The sequence below is a fragment of the Passer domesticus genome, chromosome 5, assembly GCF_036417665.1.
Source record: "Passer domesticus isolate bPasDom1 chromosome 5, bPasDom1.hap1, whole genome shotgun sequence".
Lineage (NCBI taxonomy): Eukaryota > Metazoa > Chordata > Aves > Passeriformes > Passeridae > Passer > Passer domesticus.
In genome coordinates this window covers 82,226,626-82,250,875 of record NC_087478.1, presented here as the reverse complement: position 1 = coordinate 82,250,875, position 24,250 = coordinate 82,226,626, and the positions used below count along the sequence as shown (strand labels likewise).

At 43.4% G+C, this 24,250-nt stretch overlaps 1 protein-coding gene and 1 long non-coding RNA gene across 11 annotated transcripts in view; one reads left to right on the top strand and one right to left on the bottom strand.

Annotated features, from left to right (window-relative positions):
• Positions 1 to 24,250, bottom strand: part of SOX5 (SRY-box transcription factor 5) — a 276,165-nt gene that overhangs the window by 64,305 nt on the left and 187,610 nt on the right. For all 10 annotated transcript variants that reach the window (XM_064421478.1, XM_064421482.1, XM_064421474.1 and 7 more), the window contains one exon: positions 17,125 to 17,210. In XM_064421478.1, coding sequence (XP_064277548.1) covers positions 17,125 to 17,210 — 86 coding nt within the window. The remainder of the gene's footprint in view (positions 1 to 17,124; positions 17,211 to 24,250) is intronic.
• On the top strand, positions 14,209 to 23,155 carry LOC135301170 (uncharacterized). Its single transcript, XR_010362912.1, has 3 exons — positions 14,209 to 14,363; positions 20,084 to 20,142; positions 21,316 to 23,155. It is a non-coding gene; the product is annotated as an uncharacterized LOC135301170 (long non-coding RNA).

Sequence of the window (24,250 nt, the reverse complement as noted above, 5' to 3'; positions counted from 1 at the left end):
TCTTCAATAAAATGAACTAGCAGAAACAATAGCTGTTCGATTTTTTTATTCTTTGATTTTATGATAAAATGGGTGTGGTCTGTAAAACTCCCCCTCCAATGGAGCCCATAAAACTCCAGAGAGCCTGAAACCTCTGTGAAGCTTTGGCAAACTCCTCAGGAAATAACATAAGAAGATGTTTTCTGGTTCATCTCACTATTTCCATGCTTACACTGATGTAATGGGAAAAGTGACACTTTGCATGCTCCATCAGGACATGCACAGAAGTTCAGTCTTCAATTCTTAGAGAATTTGTTCCCTCAAAATGGTCTCTGCAAACATCTGAAATCCCTCAGGATTCAGTTTCTGACTCCCACCACCAGAAACTGCAGACAGCAAGGTCCAGTCACAGTGCAAGGCCACGCTGCAAATGCACAAAAAGCTGGATCTCACCCCAAAATTCCTCTTTGGCACATCCTGTACTGGAGGCTTAAGGAGCTATAGGCACAACAACATGACTGAAATTCAAAGGGAATTTTATCCTTATTCCACAGTAACTACATCAATGCTGATTAACTACCAACAAGCTCTATAAACCATTAGTACATCTGATCCATCCCCGATTATTTATTAAATTGGGTTTCACAACTGTTTTTGAGATGCTGAGTAAACTGGGAAAAAAACCCCAAACCATTCCTGAGTGAAAAGAGTGCTTTTTGGAAACTGTCCTCCATACCAATTTCCAGTATGGAATTTTTTGTAACAGAAAGATGGATCTGCTTGTCGAAAACCATGAAATATTGAAATTATCTTAGGAGACATTTTTCAATTGTTAACAATACAGCTAGGTTATAAAAAGAGCTAATCCATATCTTTAAATTGTTCATCTGGAAATTTGGATTAGGAGGAAAAAACCCCAGCAATTTTCATGTTTTATAATGAAGTATCAAAACATGAAACTCTTTTCAATCCAAAAAAAATGAGTCAAAATTGATGTAAAAGCACATTTTAAATTGCTTCTGGCTGAGTAGCTGTCTACAAAGAAGAAGGGGTGGGAGCACCAAGGAGTTTGCAATGGAAACACCAAGAAGCTTTTACTGCAGTCACACCAACAAGAGCTGCTATCATGAAGTAATAACATTCTCCAGAAATCTCTGTTTATTACCTCATTCCCAATGCCATGCTTCACTTGAGTTGCTTGGGTCTGAGGATGGGGTTAATGGAAGAGGAGGTGTCTGAGTGGGTGTGAATTAGGGGTGCTGCTGAAATAGAAGCTATTTTAACAGTTCTGTGTTTCATCTAGTCTGGAACTCAGTATTTATTTTTTTCAGGTAAACTACTCACACCTTCCAAGGCTAAGAGTGACTTTGGCAAAGCACAGACAATATCTAGATTTACTTGTATTATTATTATGGAGTATCACAGAGGAGCTCATGCTTCTGCTCCTTTTGCACCTTCACCATTCTGCCCACCAGTCTAAGAGAGATGGAATGCTCTTGCTTTCACTTCCTGAGTTCAGAGACTCCTCAAAACTTGGATATTTCCAGTGCCAGAAAACACCAGTGACGGCTGCTCCCCCCCAGCCCTGGCTCCACAAGCCATGCCCACAGCAGCCCATCACAAATGCTCTGACATCTGCTTCCTGAGGTGATGCTCAACCTGTGTGAGTGACCCTGGTGGTGCTCAGGGGATGCTCAGCCTGTGTGAGTGACCCTGGTGCTGCTCGGGATGGCTGCTCCCTGCAGAGGGAGGGTGAACAGCACTCACTGCCTCCTCAGCAGCTGGTGAGTTTATCCCTATTCCACACTGGGATGTCAGGCAGGGATTCTCCTTGCTTCCCTCCACAGAGCAGTACTGCCCTCCACGCAGTCCTTTCCTTGGTAATTGTCAGGGACAAGGAATCCAGAACAGCCCAGAACAGGGAAGGTCTCTGGGCCCTGCCTTCCATTGTCGACATCTGAGACACTCCTGCCAGTGGAACTTTTCTGTGACAAACACCAGCACTGCCCAGGGCTCGTGGCTCCAGCGTGGGAGGCATGAATAAGGCAGGGAGCAGTCCAGTCCTCCATTACACAGGGATACTCCTTGTTTTTGCCAAAGTCAGCAACTGCAAAACATCTCTCAACTTCTCCAGCTCGCACCGTGGCACAGGACAGGCCTCTGCTCAGATGATCACATTCACCACAGGAAAAGCAGGGCTAAAGCAGCAAAAATGCACTTGCCAAAGTCACAGCCATGAAACACAGTACTCACCCTCACCATCTATATTTCTGTCGAGTGTTTGACAATGTTACCATCAGCATCACTGACAACTGCCCAGAGCCATCAGGCATGCAATGGGAAGAGCATGGCTATGAAAACACAGGGAAGCAATGCCCTGAGAGCAGCACAACGGGATATCCACACTTCCCAGAAATGGAAAACTCCACTGACACAGCGAGGGGGAAGTCCACACTGACTCCTACTCCGTGACTTTCCCAAATCCCAGCTGCTGCAGAGCTACAGAGGCAGCTGCTCTTGCTGCTCCCTGCCCCACCAGCCACCCCAGAAATATTCTGTTTTATGGTCCACCATTACCTGCTTACTACCTGGAATTACCTAGGAAAACGGAAAAGGAACCTGGGCCAGAGTAGAAAAGGGACATAAAGTGGGAATAGTCTGAGCTAATCACCCTCATCTCGCTTTATAAAAACTGGAATGGAACTTGCAATGCTATGCCAGATGATTTATACATGTTAGGCATCCATGGCTAAAGGTTATTCTCATCCCACCATCCTGAATTAAAAAAAAAAAAAATAAAAAAAAGGAAAAAAGTAGCTAGTCTGTGCCCAGCACATCTATGTAATCTAAAAAAAATTTGTGTCAGCAGCTGAATTGAAAGTGAACTATACAAAAAACACACATTTCCTTTTTTCTTGTTACACAAGTCAGATGGAGAGTGGCTTTGTCTTCCTCCAAGTCACCCAACGGGTAAGGCACAGAGCTGCACTTTCAGGATGGAACATGTGGGGAAGGGCACTCAACTCCCCCAAAGTTGCTTGCAAATTACTTTGGCTTTGTGTGGAGAACATATATGTTAACATAAAGTGGAGTGTGAACCCAAGGAAAATGAAGACAAACACTGACAGCTGGCCAATCTTGCCCTTCTTTACTGTGTTTGCCTCAAATATAGTATGTTTGTAAGAATGTGTGAAACACTTCTGAAAATAACGGCTCTACTCCGTTCAGTTTTAACAAGCAAAGGAACATACAACTTACAACCCTCCTCAGAAGGATCTGATCTACTGAAATTCATGGAGAGACGTCAGCACATTTCCAGGAGGAGTCAGAAACCTAACTTTGTCAATATCCTGTGAGTTTTGGAATCTGTCTATTTCATTTGATAGTTTTTCTCGCATGGCCAAGGTTACAGAGATTTTATTTAATAATCTACTTTTCATTTTTACCTTCAACTTAATGTCTCCCAGAAAACCAGACCGGTGCATGTACCATTTCTCTTTTAGCAGTGGGGTGTTCCCACACTGCAGAAGGAGACTGAACAACAATTTCTCTTCCCCATCAAGGCAGGCTGTGGGAGAGGGAGTCCTTGCCTCCTGCACCCAGCAGTGACTGGCAGCCTGTCTCTCTCATCCTCCTCCCAGGGAATTTTGAGAAGGAGATTCACACCACCAGGATACAAGGGACATATGCTGCAGGGCTCATCCCCAATTAAGGAAGACCAATTATGGCAAGTTAGATCTTCGTCCTTCAAACACACTTCTGTTATGCAACTCCAAGCCCTGACCTCAATATTTAATGTACTGCAAGCACAGGGAGGGTCCACTGGAGCTTTCAACTGCAGAAACAGAAACTTTGACTGAAAGACAACAGTCATCCTGAAGGGCCTTTTGCCTTAATTTATTGTCTGAGAGGATTATACTGATTTTAATGAGCTTAGGATAAGCAACATCCTAGAGGATGTACATCACAGATTTTCTCCTGAGATTGGAAATATCCTACCTTTCATTATTGCTCATAATTAGTGTCAAATGGCTCCCTCAGAGCCATTGTTCTCACAGATGGCACCTACCAGTGCCATCACTGGCAGCTCTTTAGACTCCTGGCCCTCCCTGCGAGTGAGGCATGGCATGAGCTGGGAATTGCTTTGCCTGACCAGGCTGGCAGCAGGCAGGAAGTGCTCAGGGTGTCCAAGGTGTCCCAGCAGGATCCCGTGGCATTTGCAGGCCTGGGGGGGCTCCCCTGGCCCAGAGCCCGTGGTCAGCTGTCCCCCTTGACACCCAGTGCCACCTGGGCACGGTGAAAGCAGCACCCACGGATGCTCTCTGCTCTCACTGGGAGGAAAACTGGCCCAGGAAATCTAAGGAGTTGTCAGAGCATCATCCTTCCCTCTGCCCCTGCCTGTCTGCCATATTCTGATGGCTGTTTATGAGCTCAGCTGTCACTCTCTGCACCAGGGAGAGATGGATGGGACACACCAACCCCAACCTAAGTGACCTTTGGATGTGACAAGATTTTTAGGTCAGTCCTGCTAAATGGAAGCCTTGGTGTATGGAGGCTCGCCTCAGGGTGAGATTTCCAGTGAATTTATTATCTCCCAATGCCCTTTGGACTGCTTCCCACCATCAAACACCATGGCAGCATTCAGAACAGGAAGAAATACATTAACTGGAATCTGATCGTTTTAAAAGGTTACAGCTGCCCAAATATAATTTAATTTCATACTTGCCCTTTGAGGGTTTGGTGTATATTTTCATTTTATGACTGCAAATGATAAAGCTCTTAAGATTCCAGGCAATAAAAAGGAAAAGGGGGAGAAAGTATTTTAAGGGTTAGACGTCTATTCAGTTCATAGTCAATGAGGAAAGTGACAAATCAGCTTTTTTAAAAAAATGGAACATTTCCTCAGTTTTTAGTAGTCATTTCTCTCCACACTTGATGGGGAACAATACCTCTTAGTGAAAGCAAACCTGTAATGCCACCCAGTGTGATAGGAAAGAAGCATTTGCTGTGCAAGCATCTACCTATCCTACATCCCTGAAGGACTTGCTTCAGAGGAGCAATTAATAGGAAGTGAAATAAAGTAATCTGAGTGAACTCTTGCAAAAAAAAAAAAAAAAAAAAAAAAAAAAAAGAAAAAGAAAAGAAAAGCAATCAGACTTGAGAAATGCTTAAATCTAACCAGAATACTTTGAGTTTTAAGTGGGTAGGCCATGTTTTTTTCTAGAATCTCTTCTAACTTTCTGAGCTCAGGTTATGCACCAATCTCCCCGTGCCCACACAGCAGGGTAAGAATCAGGATAAAAACACTGTTTTTGGGGCAGGGGCCAGTTTGGTTGGAGTCCCACACCTGTGTAACAACAACATTCTGCAGAACAAGTGTGCAGGACATGACAGCCTGGTGTGACATGACATGCTGGGAAATGCTGCTCACTCTCTTTTTCCCCACCGCAAGTGAAAGCAAGAACTGAAGCTCAGGCTGCCACACAGATGTGGCCTGGACTAGAGGCAGGAAAAGCTAAGCACATGTGTCTTTGAGTGCATCCCATGAAAACTGTGCCACCAAATGAACACCACCATCAGAGAGTGACAGAATTTTGACAATTTTTTCCTTTCCTCACAACAAAACATGGGGAAAATGAAACAGCTGTGGAAAGGAGCAAGGATGAGGTGCCAGGGCTGCAGATCCCATTTTCAAAGCCACCGTAGGAAATGGATTCTTGCTGGGCTCCCAGATCCCTTCAGGGCTGTTTAGCAATCCCTCCCGAGCACACACTGATCCCCAGTGCCTGAATTGCCTCCCCACCTCCCAGCAGAGCACAAAGCACAGCTGCCATGGCAGGGGGACCAGCAGGGATGGCAGCCCAAAGAGCTGTGCTCCTGGGCAGCCACGGGCACAGCAGCACAGGGGTTAAAGCAAATTGTGCCCTGCTCAGCTCCTCCTGCAGCCCCAGCACAGCACTGAGCCCAGGGCAGGACACAGAGGGCACTGTGGGCACGGGGCACCCCTCCCACAAGGAAAGGCTGACAGAAGTGGGATGTTCAGCCTGGAAAAGGCTTTGGAGTGACCCAAATGTGCCTGGAGGGAGCCTGCAGGAAAGATGGAGCAGCAGGGAGTTACAACACAAGGGAGAATGGCTCCAAACTGATAGAGGGGGTGGAAATTGGGAAGAAATTTCCCAGTGGTGAGGCCCTGGCACAGGGTGCCCAGGGAAGCTGTGGCTGCCCCAGCCCTGAAGTGTTCTGGGCCAGGCTGGATGGGGCTCAGAGCAATGTGGGACAGCAGAAGTGTCCCTGCCCAAGCAGGGGGGTGGAAATAGGTGATGTGTAAGGTCTCTCCCAACACAGGCCAGTCTGGGGTTCCATCATGCTGTGTGTTGCCTACCCTCAACACCAAGGAACCCTAGTTTGTAAAAAAAAATTGGAATACTGAACAAATACTAATGCAGAATGACTGTAGACAAAGTAAGAGACTTTTAAGGAAAGTTTCACCTGCTGTAATGCAGGGGATGGAATGTGGCAGCACAGAGATAGTGCAGAAGGCAGCCTCACCCCTGAGGAGCTGCAGCTGTACTAATGACCAAGGATTAAGGACAGGCCTGCCCTTAATAGGGCACAGCTGTGCCCAGTGAGGATGGGTGTTTTAAAGGAGTGGGTTGGATGGTTGAGAAGAGGGCTGGAGTTTGTTTGTTGTGCTGTGAAAGAAGAAGGAGTCAGTGCTGTGAGGAGCTGCCCAGGAGATATCACCAAGGAAGTGTGCAACTTTTGCAATAAGATAGCAACACTACCAAATGCAGCACACCTATTAGTGTTCATAATGTGAATTTTTCAATTTTCAGAAGTTCAGAGTTTAATGGTAAAATCTACATGAGAGATGAACTAGGACTTCAGCCATGTTCTTGTGCCAAATTCAGCTAGAACCATTTGGTTCCCTTAACAAAATAAATATGCTGCTGTGTTCTAGAGGAATGGCCCAAAACACTTTAATAACACTACCACAAGCTGTCCTGCTTTGGTGTATTCATGGAGAACACACTCTTTTAATTTACAAAGAAGGTTTTGAGCCATGGAAGGGGAAAGGCAGAGAAAAGGATTTGCTGCCAGGTGCAATTTCCCTGCTGCAGCACGGGCAGAGGAGTGACCTGCAGAGCTGACACCTCCCTGCAGAAGGGCACAGAGCCCCTGGTGCTGCTGCCCAGGGGTGCTGAGGGACCAGCAGCCCTGCCCCTCCAGGCAGACACGGGCAATGCTGCTTTTCTGAGCCCTGAGCACAGCAGGCAGGGCACAGGTGGCCCCCAGGGCCCCTCTGAGGATTTACCTCGTCCCCCCTGAGCACATTTGGCAGCCCCAGCCCCCTCTGGGAGGGACAGACACTGTGCCCATGGGGAGGAGCTGGAAAAAGCCACTCCACAGCAGCCCCCAGACACAACCTGAGTGCCTCAATATGCCACAAACAGCTTGCCCCTGTCAGGGGCTGCTGGTGCAGGATGTGGCACAGCTGTGGCTCCCAAGGCAAAGGACAGCTTGCAGTACAGAGAGAAGCCTCTGCTGCAATGCAGGCTCTAAGCAGCGAGAGAAATACAAATACCTCTGAACAGCAAGACACACAGGTGCAGATCTAGGCAGAAAATGCTTTTGAAAATCTCACCTTCTACTGCCCTGGCAGCATTTAAAACTTCCTTACTGCTTTCCTGATGTATTGGTAATCATAGGATACAGATTCTAACCTTCCCTCAGCTTAAAAACACACACTTTGTAAAAACCATTTGTCTTGCATACATGACTTTTCTTTTGCTTTTTTATAATTTTTATCTTGTTCCATTTGTATCTCTGCCCATTAAGGAAAGACGAGTCACCCAGCAGCTTCCTGACAGCCCTGCTCCCTGCAATTCAGTCTGTCAGCCTCCCAGAAGGATGACTGAACAAACCTGCAGCACATTTCCAGGCAGGTAACTCATCTGTGATGTGGCCAGTCCTGTGGCTAAGGGGTAAGGAATGCAAATCCAGCAGTCTGCAGTGCTCTTCTCCTTAGTTATCCAGTGACTGGAACAGAAACAGACTGCTGGTGAAAACGGCAAAGAAATAAGGCAGCAACACAAAGTGAAAGGGCTACTCTAGGAATCAGACTCCAGCAAGCAGACCTCATCCAGACTGCAAAGTTTAAATGCTGGTCTTGAGGACTACTAGGAGCTACAGGTACTGCTGCCTCCAAATTTCCTTGTTCAGACTGATCTTAGAAAATTCACCAGAGCTGAAAGCATGAAGAACCTCTGAAAGGAGAAAAGGAATTTGGGGAAACTGAGCCTACGTATTGGGGAAAAACTTGCACTTTGACTTAACTTCAGGAACAAGCTTCTGCCATCCAGGCACAACAGAATAATGAAGTTTGACACTGGGAAGTACATCTCCAGATACTAGGTATCCTCTATTGAGGAAAGTTCAATTGATGACTTTGGAAAGCAAAACAGAACAAGCCTGCTGACCTCATTGGTTTGTTGTCTAACAGTTTGATCTACAGCCTACAGTAATTAGGTATTTCATAGTTTCAAACTGTGCCTAATATTAGCCCCCATTCATAAAAGGGTGATTAAATACCCTGGCTGCTAACAGTCAAGCCTGGCAAGGGATCAGACTTAATAAAAGAAAGGGTAAGAGTTCAGAAACTTCTAAAGGCTTGCACTGCTCTTGCCACATGCAATTTTTGTCACAGGCCAGGGATGCACTCCTCGTGCACACATCTACTATTCTGTTTGTTTACTCCTATCCCCTTCTGCCCTGCCTATTGAAAGTGACCTAAACTTTGGACAACAAAGAATGGCCATGAAACAGACTGCAGGAGAAATAAATGGAAATCCTTACACATTCATCTATTACACCAATCTAACAGCAAACCACGCCATCTGATCTGGGTACAACAGAGAGCATTTCCTGTGCTGTGCTTTAGGATGAATTTGCAGTAATTTGATTAGTGGACCCAAAGCAGTAAGCACTTATCAATAAGCATTATTTAGTGTAGGTTTGTCAGTGACTGCCCCTGTTGTTATGCGCAGCATTGTCCCACAGGCACTGGAGTGTGAGCTCCTCACTGATCTGCACTTTTCCTGAGTGCTGCTCTGTCCTGCTGCTCTGCTGGGGACTGTCAATGCACACTGCTGGCAGAGCTCAGCATGGAGACAGTGAACTCCAGAAATATTCACAGAAATTTCCCAGTCTGACTGCAGCTTCCAGGTTTTCCAGGAGCCCCATTAGGGCCTGGTTTGTGATCTCCCCCCAACCAGCCAAGCTGCACTCAGTGTGGTTTCCCCTCCTCTCCCCCCTCTGGACAGTTTGCTCAGGATTATACAATCTGATTTGCATGATTATATAATCTTCTTTTCAGCAGCATCCCTCTGAAAAGAGCAAACAACATAATAGGAAAACCAGTAGCATAAGCCAACTCTTTCAAAACCCAGTGTCTGGAATGTGCAAAGGACACAAAGTAAGGGGGGGAAAAAAAAAAGGTTTTTTGGGTCCGTAACCAGATTTTTCATACAGACCTTTCCCAGAACCATTAATTCCCAATGAATGTAAGCCAAGAAACAATGTGAAACACAAACACCTCACAGACCTGCACGGTTGCCAGTGCAGGAAGGGAAGCACCTCAAGGTGTGTACAAGGGTTGTTATTTCCCTCTTTTACAACAGAAATTACTCTGGGGCAGTGTAAGAACTCTCAGATGTTCTTTCCCCACCCTGGCTGAAAACACTGGCAGGCAGGTGCTGCCACTGCTGCTGTTTTGGCACTGGTTGTGCCTTGCAGCTGGCTGAACTCACAGCTTGGACACCACAGTTCCACTCATCTGCAGTGGGGGTTCTGTGGCACAGAAGCACAAAGAAAGTCCTGGCTGGCACAGGTGCCTCCACTCCTTGTCTCTTCCTTCAGACTGTGTCTTAGGACACTGCATAAGTGAAGCCTGTCACATTCCAATCTGCAAACAGGCTCTTCTGCTGGCTGCTAAAACTACTTATGATGTCAGTTACTTCAGCAATATTCATCTAAAATTAATGCCTTATAAATAATCAAGGAGTAATCTGCTTCCGTCTGTCAGGCTAACCCCAAAAAGAAACAAGTGTAACATTTTTGCAAGAGAAAAGAAATTAAGGATGACCTGACCTCCCAAGCACACTTGCCAGACAGGCACACACTCCTCCCTGCATGACCTATTTTATTTTGCCTGCTCACACCACAGAGATGTCTCAAACAAATGGCCAGTGACCCAGGCTGCCTGAGACACACAGGGCTGCCACCCAAGGCAGCTGGGCATCTCAATGCCTTTGTCAGGTTTCCAGAGGTTTTTAGTGACTTGTTATCTCTTCTCCAGATCAAACAGAGCTCTGTTTAATTAGTCCATGAAGGTCAGTGCTCAATGTCTCACCTTCCCAAAAACTGGGATACTGGGTATGGATCCTGGCCCAACATTCTGTAGCACCTTGCAGTGGCCTGTATGGAAAGCACACTGAGTACAGAGATGGTTTTTAGTTAAAACACCAAGTTAGGGAATAACTCACAGCTAAAAAACCTTCACTTACAGCTTAAGTGCTCCTATAGCATAAGCTCCAGTGCTGCAGTGCTTCCAACCTGCTTTTGAAAGCTGCTCTAAACTACTGCCTAATAAATTCCTGTAAGGCTCAGAGAACATCTGTTTCTGTCACTAAAATCAGATTCTGTACCAGTTATCAAGTTCCCCATCAGCTGCAGGATGAACCACTGAGCACCTGGGGGTTTTCATCTTTTCTATTTGAGAGCTCCACAACTTTCTTAGCAGAGACAAAGACCAATGCATCCTGATAGAACAGGTCCACACAGAACAGGTCAACTTCTCTGAGACACCTTTTAGATCCATTAAAAGGATTAATGGTCCCCTAGCAGAAAATCACTGAATGCTATTGCGATCAGATATACATGGTCACTGCAAGAAAAAGGCACAGAAATGGCTGTTTTGTGCTAATTCATGAGAGGAGAAATCTTGTGGCAGAGAAGGACAAAGCCAAATGGAAACACAAGTGATGAGGTGGAAGAAGAACAGGATAAATGTGTGCATAGGGAACACAAGGCAAAGGATTTGCTGTCCTCATGCTGGGGCTCATAGGTAAAGAGACAGCAACATGGAGCTGAAGGCTGGTAAACAGGAAGTAACAGGGAAAATATGTGCTATTTCCACTGTCCAAATGTATTCCAGGAAGCCAGGGGGTGGGGCAGGAGGAGCAGTAGCTGTGTGAGCATCTCCTACCAGGTTTTCTTCCTTCTGAGCACTGCTGAGCCCGTGTGAGCTGAGGGAAGCCAGGGAGAAGGCTGGCTGCACTCCTTCCAGGCTATTTGCATATGTTCCTTAGTATGCAGAATGGCTCTGGATGTAATTGAATTGTTGTTTTTGCCTCTATTAATACATATGCAAATGAGTCACTCCTGCAGCTGTGCTGTATTAATCATATGTGTGCTTCTGTCTGTCTGCCCTGCAGACCCAGGGCTGGAGGGAGGGGGGAGAGGGAACTCAGTCTCTGACCTGGAGGAAAACTCACTCATGCAGACAGAGGTCTGCTAGCAAACAGCAGGCCTGAGCTACAACTGCAAGGCACACTGGCTGGTCATTTTTCAGTCTTTTTTCATTTTTCATAGATATGGATGGAATCTGAGAGTTGTGCAGAAAGGACTGTTAATCTAGACAAAACGAATATGCTACCCCTGCTAATTCTTTCCCCTGGAGGGGGGAGGGAGTTCTAATTTGACAAGGCACAGAGTGGCCATGGTATTGTTTTACCATGTGTGTTTACTGCCTGCAAATGTCCACTGTGCCTGGGCTCAGATATCCACAGTGCTCAATAAAACACAAAGCATTTCTATGCACTCTTCTGTAATCACTGTCTTCTAAAGTGACTGGGTTCTGATAAAATGATGTGACCAAGCTTTTCCAAATCCAAATATATATTTATTTTTTTACCCATAACGTTTTACCCATAATGTTGTGTAAGATTCTATCAGAGGCAAGAATGGGCTATTTAAATGCCAACTACAAAGCACATTTACCCACCATGAACAAGATTTATTTGAGCTGTGCTCTGTGGTTCAGGCTTTTACACAATCTACCACAACCTCTAGCTTCCCAGTGACTGTGGATCCTTAGGATACCTAGAACAAGGCTTTCCAAAGGACAATTTGTACTGAGCTGACACCCAAATAACAGCAGGATGAACAATTCTGCAAAGTCCTCAAACTCCAAACTGGCTTAATTTTTGTCAGAATCCAATCTGTAACATCAGTGTCTGCTTGAGGCCCAAGCATTTCTGAAATTGTGGTCCAGTTTTTAAAATTCCATTTAAATTCCATCCCTGGTATGCAACCTACCACACAACTATGAGAACAGGTCTGCAGTGAGAAAAAATCAATTGACCCAAGTACTTAATATAGGAAGTAGAGACTAAGACCTTGGCCAGACTGTTTAAGGCCCAAATGTGCTGCTCATCTTTATACAAACAGAGAATCCAGGACTGTCCCAAGGACTGGTGTCCAGAACTGAGACCAGCTAAAATGCTTTCACTCTGAGACACTGATGGGAGGCTCTCTTGGTTCACACACTGACAGATTTGGACATGAGGCTGAACACAACCACAAATAATTATGAAGCCCTGCTTCATGCTGAGATGAAGAGGGAAGAAAGTTTGAATGCTGGCACTCCCAACTTTTTGGGGTGTTTTTTTTTCCAAGAGCAGATGTTTGCAGGAAGTCTGTATTACATCAGACTGCTCTAGTGTTTTGACAGGACACAAAATGTCCATGCAGTAAGACTACACAGGCAGCTGTCATTATTCATCCAGCATTATCTTTCAATGGAGTTATGGTTACATACAGCATTTGTGTTACTGCCAATTAATCAGTTGTTGTCACTATCTGGTTATCAAACAAGCAATCTGGGAAATCTGAACCATTCCCACTCCCAATGGTGCAGATTCCTCTCAGTTTTCATGTTGTGTGATTAGTTCCCCTGTTTCCTAATGCTCAGAAACTACTCACAAAATACTTTTTATCAGAAAAGAAACTTTCAAATACAATTTTGTAAAGAATTTTCTCAGACTTACAGAAACATCTATTTCATACTTAGCTATGCCCACGATGACTGGCACTAGAACAAACCCTGCAGTTTAGTTTGTGCAAAACTATTTACACCACATGTATGTTTGCAGCTTTGAATGCTGATCTTCAAGACTGAATTCCCTCGTCTGCTGAACCATAGAGGAAAACACCTATAAGGCATACAGCAGTACTTTGAGTCATTAGCCTTATGCAGTAGAACACAGTGACAATTTATGTTCAGCTTTTCTCCCATTTGATGCATAGCTGCCACCATAGCTGCACCACTCTTGAAGAACAAGACCTGGTGATGTTTATGAGGGGAAAAGTTGATATAAGAAACCTGTGTGCTTGCCCAGAGGGATTTCACCACAGTAATGCTCAGGACTGACTTTCCTCAGTAACAGGAAAGCTAAACCCACTTTTTTTTCCCCCCAAATGGCATTTTGTCATTAAAAGTGGGAATGAGTGAATATAAGGGGCTGACAGACAGTGCTTTATCAGAGGACAGGTTCAAGCTTGCACTGTTCCAGCTTTTCCAACACAGCCCCATCCCTCTACTGCCTTTACAGCACCTAACAATTTCCATCCCCCTTGAGCCATTAGTTTCTGTGGATACTGGAAATCAAGGCAATCCCACATGGCAAATATCAGAATCTGTACACCCCAGTGGGGACTCAGAGGAACGGGGGCCTTCAGATTCCAAATCCATCACTGCCAACCTACAGGGAACTCAAAACGAGGGGCTGCATTTTCACTGACAAAGAGCTGCTTTGCCACAGGAAAGCAATCAGGTGCTAGCTCTTCTTCCATAAATACAGCATGCGTTTCATTTACAAAAAGAAAAAGTTGATTTTGACAACCAGGGATAAAAAAAGTACTTCCTGTTGATCTCACAGTACACTGCTAAGCCATGACCCGACTTAAAATTCTCTAGTGAAATAACAAAGACGTGTTTATTGTTCCATAAACAAACAAGAAGCATTCCTTGGCTTTGTCTTCACTGAGATAACGTTGTGTATCGAATTTTGCTGGGAGCAACAAGCTGAGCATTGTGTCAGGTCCTTTGATCTCCCCTGCTTTAAGTACACAAAGTCTGAAAGATGAGTGATAGGGAGGATAGAGAAAGAAGGAAAGAGGGAACATGCCACTCTTCTGACCTTTTCCTGTCTGATGACCAGATGACAGAGGGTGTGCAGGGAACACCAGAATTTTAAGTTAAGCAGGGGAATGTCTGAAGTAAGAAGAGCTCCTCCTTGAAGAGACTGCAAAGCCATTTAAAGGTGGGTTTCAAAAACATCATGAATCTTTCTTTATGACTCAACAAGTCATCACTGAGCTAAACTGGATTTGAACAGAGTTTGGAAGGCACAGTCTTTCTAGTCTAGCACCTAAGCTGAGCTCCATTCATGTTAGCATAGGTGGGCATCTGTTTTGAATCCTGTATGATAAAACCTTTCCAGAAGCAAATCTAGACTGACTCTTCCAAATGGCACCAGAAGTTAAAGAGGCATGTCCAATTTCTACCAGCTAGATTGCAATGATAACTAAAAATCACTGGTAAGATGTGAAGAAAAATCAGCTTCACTTTATTTCTAGCATATACATGCCCTTAGAGATTGGATCTGAAAAATTTAAGAGAGTCTGCTAAGTCAGTACTTTGAGCCTCTCCCACTGACTGGCTGCCAAACTCTCCCTCTAATTCCAGACATGTAGCAAAACAACATAGGTGAATTTGGTCAATATTTTCATTTTAATGTTCTCTGCACAGAAACAAGAGGCCTTTGAGGTTCTCAACTTTTCCATAACCTAAACTCATCCTAAGATCCTTATGACTGCAGTCACTTTTGCACAAAACCCACCTTTTAACAAGAAAACTGTTATTGTGATAAAGCCTATTTTAACCAGGATACTTCAGCCCACAGCATGCATAGAGATACAGCCCAAAACTGGTCCTGAAATGAAAGTAAACTATCCTACCATCTTACTGGAGCACTGAGGCATTATTTTAGGACTAGTTTGAATGACTGAAAAGATAAGAATTAGAATCAGTGTTGTTTTCGCATTGCTAGCTAGCTCCATGTTTGCTTTTCCTTTTTCCCTCCCTCTTGCTTCCATATGTCTGCTCATGTGTGTTTGGCTATTAAAAGCACTTTATCAATACTGAAATGCCTCAAAATTCATTTCAGAGGGGTGACTTCTATGGCTCCCATGATTCCTAAGCCGCCTACAGTATTTGTAACTCAGAGAATCAGAAACGAACACACAGACAATGTTGCTTTTCATCCAAAGGCACAATAGGAATGAATGTATTAACCTCTGTGGTGCATGGAATGTGTCAGCTTACACACTGGCAGCTATTTCTGTGAAACTCAGCTAACTTCCGCTGGCTGCGTTAAAATAAAATAAAATAAAAGTAAAAAATATCTTCCCCAGAACTGTGTCCCACGCTCTAGCCTGCTGGCCACAGCACTGAGATATCTGCTGTCTGCTCCAAGCTGAGCTGCAGAATGCATTTCTCAGAGCCCAGTCAGAAAGGCTGAGCTGCCCAAGCAGGTACAGAGCCCTGTGCTCCACGGCACCTGACAAACAACAATGAGCAGGGAGATGCATTCCCAGGGCAGAGCTTGGGGCTTTGTGTGCTTCTAGAAGAGAATGGCAGTCCAGACTTTGCAGAATTAGAGATTATCTGGATCTTGATTTCCCCTCAGTCCCAAATATCACTTGGCTTCCTCCTACCAGCCCAGCACACACAACAGGGAGAAAAATTGGGCCAATGGACACCATATTTGCTTAATTCCAATGGCTTGACAAGGGCTGTGTGGCTAATCAGGAATACCCAAGGACTTGCTAGCATTGTCCATTGCCATGGACAGCCTAATGCCTCCAAAATTCAGAACACTGACAGTCTCAATCAGATACACCTGGCTACCAGGTCAACTCTTTATATTGCGGCTGAAAAAACCTCAAACCCTTCAGTATCTTTCCACCTGTTCTCTAATTGTCCATGTTAAATCAGAATAATCACTAATTATCTGCAATACAGCAGTGCCTAAAATGCTCTGGGTACCATAAAACACAGTAGGAGGGGCCAGTTATTGCTCTGAAGAGCTTATGGCCTAAAAGGACATAATCATGTTAAGGACTCTAAGCAGTTTAAAAGTGCTTGTCAGGACAGAGCTCTTCTGCCTGACAATCCATTCCCTTTTGGTATTTCACAGCCTGCAGGAGAAGGATCTATTGGAAAAGTGTCCTGGTTTCAGCTGGGATAGCACTGCCTTTCTTCTCAGTGGCTGGTACAGTGCTGTTCTTTGGATTTAGGATGAGAATAATGTTTGATAACTTATCAATGCTTTGGCTGTTGCTAAGTAGTCCTTACCCTAAATCAATGATTCCTCAAGTTTGAGAAGCTGCACAAGAACACTGGGAGGCAGCAAGGCTGGGACAGCTGACCTGAAGTGGCCAAAGGAATATTCTACAGCAGAGAACATTGTGTTCAGTGATGAACTGGGGACACTGGTTCAGGAGGGGTCAACCACTGCCAGGGGACAGGCTGGGCACTGGGCAGCAATTGTTTTCTTGGGTTTTATTCTTCTCTCTTTTCCATTACAATAGTTGCTATCACTACTATTGTATTTTACTTGATATCAGTTATGGAACTGTTCTTATCTCAACCCTCAGGTTTCACCTTGTATTTCCCAGTTCTCTGAGCCACCCCACTTCTGGGAAGTCAGTGGCTGTGTAGTACTGAGCTGTTGTCTGGCCTTAGACCACGTCAGCAAGAAAAGCAAACCTACTGCTACGGGGAAATTCAAAGTACAAACCTCAGAGCAGTTAACTTGACAACAGGGACACAAAAAAGTAACAAAAACTTCCCTCGAGGTGAAGGTGTTATCATTTGATGACTCTTGTGCGTCAGACGCAAGTTCAGCGCGCAGAGAACAGCCCCAAGACCCCTGTTAACTGCGTTGTGTTCCCAAGGAAGAGAAAACTGTTTTTCATATTTACTTAACCTTCGCCTCCTCTGCATTGTGCTGGACTTACCTGCAGTTGCAGCGGGCCTAAGCCCGGAGTTGCTGCGGCAGCAGCTGCCATGGTAGTTGGGATCAGCTGAACGGGGTAGGGGTCACCTAAGCAAGAGAATAATAGAGGCGTCAGCACCTTTTATCTACTCTCCACCTGCAAATTAAAGTCCTGCATTCACTCTTTCCAAAAGCCTTCTTTTGTGTGCCTTGTTGAGGCCTAATGAAAAGCTCTATTGTGCAGCCTTTTACTAACACTCTTTTCACAATTCTGGCTGGGAGAGGAATGTGAATAAAAGGCACAAGCAATTAAGGCGGAAACCTCATCCTTTTTCATGATGTATTTAGGGAAATGGAAAAAAAAAAGTGCACATTGATCAGAAGGCTGCACTTCAAAAAAAGGAAAGAAAGAAGATGGGGGTGGAGGAGAAGAAAAGGAAAACAGTACAACCTTGATAAGATCACAGCATTAGAAGGGAACAAATTTACAAGCTTGTCCAAAATATGAAGTTAACTAAACTCTGCTCACTGTTAGCAAACTGAGCCTCACGCAGAGTGGAAATGGTACTCAATTGACTACTGTGTTCTTTCAGGAGAGGAAAAAAATCTCACTTTAGTGGCAGGGTTTGATCCTGCAACAGGAAAATGCACGTGAAGCTAAGGAAATCAGATACAAGCCTTTGAAATCCCTGCACCAACTCCACCTCATGACTTGAGATTCAATTTTGCTTCTGAAGGAAAACTACTTCAAGTTCTAGTAAGAACTGCATTGTGCTTAATGAGATAAAGGGAGCCAGTAAAGGTTTTAAGAAAAATTGCAGGCATTTATGAAGGAAAATTACCTGAAATGGCAAAAATTGAGATGAAGACAGGCACCTTTTAATGATATGGAGAGCTCACTTTTGGTCAATTCTAACACGTCTGATTTGTTAAAATAAACTTCATACTACCCCATCCTCAAAACCACAAAGAAAACTAACAAAAATAATAAGGGATGTTACACACATTATATTGCTTCTTCAGGTGATAAAATGTTTTAACACTTTCCACCCAAATAAGGCTCACTAGAGCATTTCTGTATGTCCCTGTGTTCTGGTGGCATGCCCAATTTCTGTAGCACAAAAAGCAGAACATTCTATCATGAAAATCTACCTAAATGTTGCTGTACATGTTATTGAAAAGGTAGATTAAAAGTTTTCCCCTTGATTGTGCTTTTTTGAATGAACTGGGTGAAAAAATAAAAAAGACAATTAAGGAGGTAATGCAGGGTGTTCTGTACAATCATTAATTATTATTATTTAATTAAAGTTTCAAATGTTATCAAAGCTTAGTTACAGGAAACAGAAAACAAAGGGAAATAAATCTATGTAATTTTTTTTAATGTTAGAAATAAGCTATGTTGGCGTACACACATTCAGGTAAGTGGCTAATGTTTATTTTCCCTTTTTATAATGCAACCTTCTTCAGTTAGACCTTGTCACTCAAGGATTTTGATCTCCTCCTCTTAAGAATTAAACAGTACAAGTTTTAGTAATAGAGGACAACAGCACCTGGGCTGGCAAAGCATCTTCACAGATATTTAACTTAAATAACCGTGCCTGTTTATATTTAAGAACATCTTAAGTAATGCCTTCTTGACTGCAGCCTCACAGTCATTCAGGGCTGAGCAGCCAAGCAATGCAAACCAGAATGTCCACCAGGCATCCCCATTCCCCAGTGTCCTTGCACCAGCCTCAGGCCACAACAATTCCATTTATTTATTTGTCAATGGGCAGCAGATTTCCTGACAGGCTTGGCTTTCTTTTTCTTCCCCAGAGAAAGCCATTGTTTCACATTTTCCAATCTTATTTTGCTTTCTGAGGCACCCACCTTCCTTTTCCTACCATGGACTGAATCAAAAATCTTTCTGACTTGACATTTTCTGGAGAGCTATCTTGTGACCTGAGCAGTGGGCCTCAGACACAGAGAAAAAGGAAACAGTGGCCAGAGAGCCAGGGACAATGGTGTCCAGCTGCTTCCACACCACCACAGAGCCAACTCAGCATCATTCCTAAACTCCCTCCTAGAGAAGACATTCTGATCAAAAAACAGCCGTGAAAGAAGATAAAATTTCTGATTTTTCAACTGAAAAAAAAAAGAAAGAATGGGGGAAATTTTCTCAGTAGGATGCTGATTCTTACAGCCCATTAATTTTCTAGTTTTTAATGATTTGTATTAAAACACATCTCAAAAGATCAGCTTCCAAGCACTGGAAGCTGATTTTCCCACATTTTTCTCCACACACAGCCTCAGACCATCATGCTAATTCATAAATCCCACTATTCCCACCAACAGCCCAGTGGAAGAGCCAAGATCAAAACCCACAGACAACTCTTCAGAGCCAGGGAAGGTTCTCGGACCTGATCCATGAACACTCAGATGCTGACACCACACAGTGCAGGAGCACCTGCCAGCCCTCAAAATACCAACAAACATCTCAGGTCTTATCTGATAACTGCAATATTTTGCTGTTCCTCTAGAACATGCTACATCTTTCTACTATCCTTGAATTTATTCCCACATCAGAGTGAATTTATTGACTAAACAGTTTTAGCTAATTCTGAAATCTGAGAAATGCATGTCTTTACATTACATCTTCAGGAAATATCTTATTTTTAGATGTAAGGAGTAGCTACATTTTTTTTTCCAAGCTCTATGAACATTTCAGGAATGTGAGACAAGACATACAAATCTCAACGTATTTCCCAAGCCATTCTCAAATTTGTACCACTGAAAACACCAATAAAATCTCAACCAACCATATTACATTTCCATTTAAGGAATTCATCATTAATCAAATGCTGCAGGCAGGAGCATCTTGCAGCTACCAAAAGAAACATTTTGTGCAGTCACTTCATGTTCCAAAGTACCTCTCTTGTTATGTGTGGACTTTTCCTACAAACAAAGCAACAGAGAGAAGTTTTATTGTTGTTTTTCTTTAGGAGGCCATATGGAAAAATGTGGAGCAGATCAAAGGCTGAGATTTTATGGTGACAACAAGGTAAAAATCATTTCATTAGCTGGTGTATTATTGCCTAATACATAATTATTTCCCAGCTAGCTGGTGACATCACTTTGAAGAACAGAATTATTCAAGGCTGACATAAAGAGAACCCAGGATTTATGATTTCTTGTACTGGTGATGCAGCAGATGAAGAAGGGAGGGGGAAATGTCAGCCTGGGGGAGCTGAGGGCAGATATTAGAGGGGGAATATCAGAATACAGAGGAATATTATCAGAGCCCACTGTGGGCAGTGCCAGGGCATCAGGGCAGAGCACAAGGCCGAGTCCTCAGTTCTGTGCCAATACTTTGTTTATTTCTCTATCCTTCTTCTGGTCCATCTTCCACAAACATACCCAGAACCTCTTTCCTGATAATTTATGCACTGCAACTTCTTTCAATTTCAAATCACACCTTCATCCTTGCCCAAAATAATCTTCCAAGATCTTGCTTACAAGAGGATTTTTCATGAAGCACATTCACTTTCAAACACTCTTTCTATGAACTCTCCTATGATCCTCCACTGAAAACCCTTTTCTGCAGAAGCTGAGCTGTGCTGCAGAGCCAAGTGGACATCCTGTCCCAACACACAAAATAACAGCCCTGTGTTTAGGAACTTGATCTTCAACTGACTGGCTACCAGCTCACAGCTATGAAATGATTCTGTACTTGTGGAAATACAACAATGGCTCTAAAACCATTTATATGTTTTGCAAAATTTTATCTAAGGAGTTTTTTAAAGTTAAAAAACATTAGGACTTTATTTTTCTTCAAGTGAAAATAAAGCATAAGAGTTAACATTATGTCTGTTGCACCATTCACCAAAACCCTGAAGATGTTTTTTGTATTCCTTTTTCTGTCACTCATCTCATTTATTCTCCTTCATGGTGAAATCCCCCCCCAGTGTCTTGTCTTGTCTCCTGACAGGCTGCAAGCTCTTCAGAGCAGGCACAATTGTCTTACTTGCTATATAAATCAAGTTACATGCTAATGTTAAATTATAATGTTTTGACAGGATTTTAAAGTTGAACCTGATTATATGAAACAATAGAACACTGATTTTTTTTTCCTGAAATTTTCTTCTCTTAAAAAAAAGATATCAGAAGAGAAGTAGGGCATTTATTTCCCGTGATTTTTTAAAAACTCATTGTTTTTCTCCTACCTATTTTTCAGGGACAGCAAATGAAAAAAAGTTGGAGATCATGGAAGAAGAATAAACAGTGTAAAGAATATGAAGAATATGAAACAAAACCTAACTCTTACATTATAATTTCCGAGACCAATATGCTAAACTACATTCCATGAAAAATACCAAAAGAACCATTTTCTTATCGTACATTCTGCTGAATGAAAAGGAATGTTCTCTATGTTCTCTTTTCCCCATTTTTGACAAATTCTAGAAAAAGCCACAATAATTTTAGACTCCATTTATCACATAAGCGTATTTATAATGAATAATCTCAGCTGATGGCCAGCTGACAGGTAAGGCATGCATCTCTTCTCCCCACTCATTTACTCTCAACCTCATTTTCCTCTCCTTCTCTTGTTGTGATGTTGGACATGCAGGAGAAGTAATGGGAGGCTGTGGAGGACATAAGCAGTGCTCCCTGACTTCTGCCCCTATGGGTTATGGATTTATGTTAATAAGAAAAAATTATGAAGAAGATCCCACCAGTGGCTTCCAGAAAGAAATGCAAACTGGTTGAGATCCTCCCCACAAGGACAGCCAGATGCTGAGAGCTGTGCAAACAGCTGTGCTCTCTATCCCTGGAGCTTGGCAAGCCCCAGCTGAACACAGCCCTGAGAAATCTGATCCCATCTCCTGGGTGACCCTGCCTGAAGCAAGAGGTTGGACTGCAAGCCTTCAGAGGTCCCTGCCAGCCAGAATAACCCATGATTTCAGGACACACATTTTTTAATGTTTTTTCTATACCTGTAGAATAAATTACACTCATTCAAAAACTCCAGCTTCCAAGGAAAGCCCAAGTGCTTCCACGAAGATTTGTACATGCTCATGAATTTAAAAACCAGGACTTTATTCTGCTGCCCACCTACGGATAATGGTGGAGGAACACCAGACATCTTTCATGGCCTAGCAACTGAGCTGAAACCTGCCTGTTTTTCCAGGTCCCCACTGTTTTGCCTGCCTGCTTTGTTTTCACTGGAATTATGAGGAGAAGCCACACAGAGATGGGGGCTGTGGAACTCTCATTTGGAAGCACCCTTCAGTTGTGTTGCTCCATTCTGCAGCCCTGCCTCCTCCCATCACCTCTGCAGCCCCACAGAACCATCACATCCCCCTGGATGCTGAGGGGCAAAGCTGCTACCAAAACCTCCTCCTCCTTGCTGTGTGTATCCACAATGCCACCACTCCTCCCTAATCCTGGGGGAATATGAGGGTTTGGCCAGGTGCTCTTTCTTGTCCCAGGCATGAGCAGCAGCCCTGGAAGATGAGGTTTTCACAACACACAGCTTCTATTTTTGCCATCCTGATAAAAACACAGCAATGCCAATATTTTTTTCTTGTGATTTGGTGATTGTGAATGACCTGCATGTCAGCTGACACAGTTAAATAAGAAATCAGCACTCAAGTCTCTTTGGAAGACAGAAGCACAGACACGGAGCACAAGTAAAATTATAAGACAATCCACATGATACTCCATTAAACATGAAACATGTGACTGACTGAAAAACAGAGACATATCAGCATTTTCCCTGAGGAACTTTATGGTATTTAGCTCCTAAACATTAATTTTATTGTATTATGTGAGGAACCAATTAACTGAGAGTTTCACTTTTATCAGACATGAGAATTATTGTTCAGAACATAGATGAATGGTAAATTCAGCATATTTCAGTTTTATTAGGCTTGACTTGCTCATCTCTCATATTCTGCCAATTTTAAGAGGTAATCAGATATTTCATCAATACATTTCTGTGAATTATTTAGAACACTTCCAGCAGCAACAAGCTGATATGTAAGACATATAAAATGTACCTATTGTATATTGAGATTCTGCCCCCCCCAACTGGATATGGTTGAAATAGTGATTAAAGTGCTTTCAAAAAACCCTTGTGTTGGTGACATCTGACTGCAAACACAATATGATTTGTTACAACAAACTATCCACAGGGCACAGGACAAATGGGCAAAGAAAAATAAATCTTGTTTCCAAAATTATTTCATAGTTTCATAAAAATAACACAGGTATCAGCAAATAAAAGGCTATCTATTCCTGACAACTTGCCAGTAACCTGGAAAAGTACTTGGGGTAAATCCCATTTCTGGAAATACAGACTTGGCAACTACTGCTCCCCAAGAAAACAAAACAAATCCTAAAAACCTCCAAGTAACTCAATTTCTTGCGCACCTTAGTTCAGAAAACTTGGCACACCTTAGTTTAGAAAACTTGTGGACTTAGATTAGAAAAGATTAGTTCTTTTTCATCTTCTATGGAAGAAATTGGGTGGAATTCAAGAGCTTCAGTCATCCTGGAAAGCCTCAGGACTGAGAGAACTCACCCCACTGCTTTAGTCCAGTGTTACAAGTCCACATTTCCTCCCCTTTTAGCATGATGACCAAATGTTTTAATAAGTCTTGGAGTGCAGTTTCCTAAATTAATCCTACTTAGCACCACTAATTAGGGAAGACCCACCAAGATTTGGGCTGCTCTGTGCAGCTGACTTGGAAACTCCTGGCAAACAACTCTGCAAATGCAGAAGCATGGAAAGGCTCTGACCATGCTGATCCTTGGATTGCTGATGAAGACCCAGAGAACTCTGTTCTCCTAACTCCTCCTGCCTTTTTTGTAGCTCAGCCCCCAGAAGCAGTTCCTTGTGCTTCCCCAAGTCTTTATTTCACACCCTTTAGTATCTCTTGCATAGGAGACACAGCCATGCCTTAACATTCCACATACAGATCCATACATATGTGCATTAACAAGAGGATCATACTACCTACAAATGACAAGCAGCTTGCTCAGAGGCAGAACCATGCAGCTTTCAAAGGGCACAATACAAAACTTCTTCTCTTCTATCACTTGCACCACTTTTATGCTTTCAAAGCACTTCTCAAATATTAATTAGCTCTAAATAAATTCTAATTATT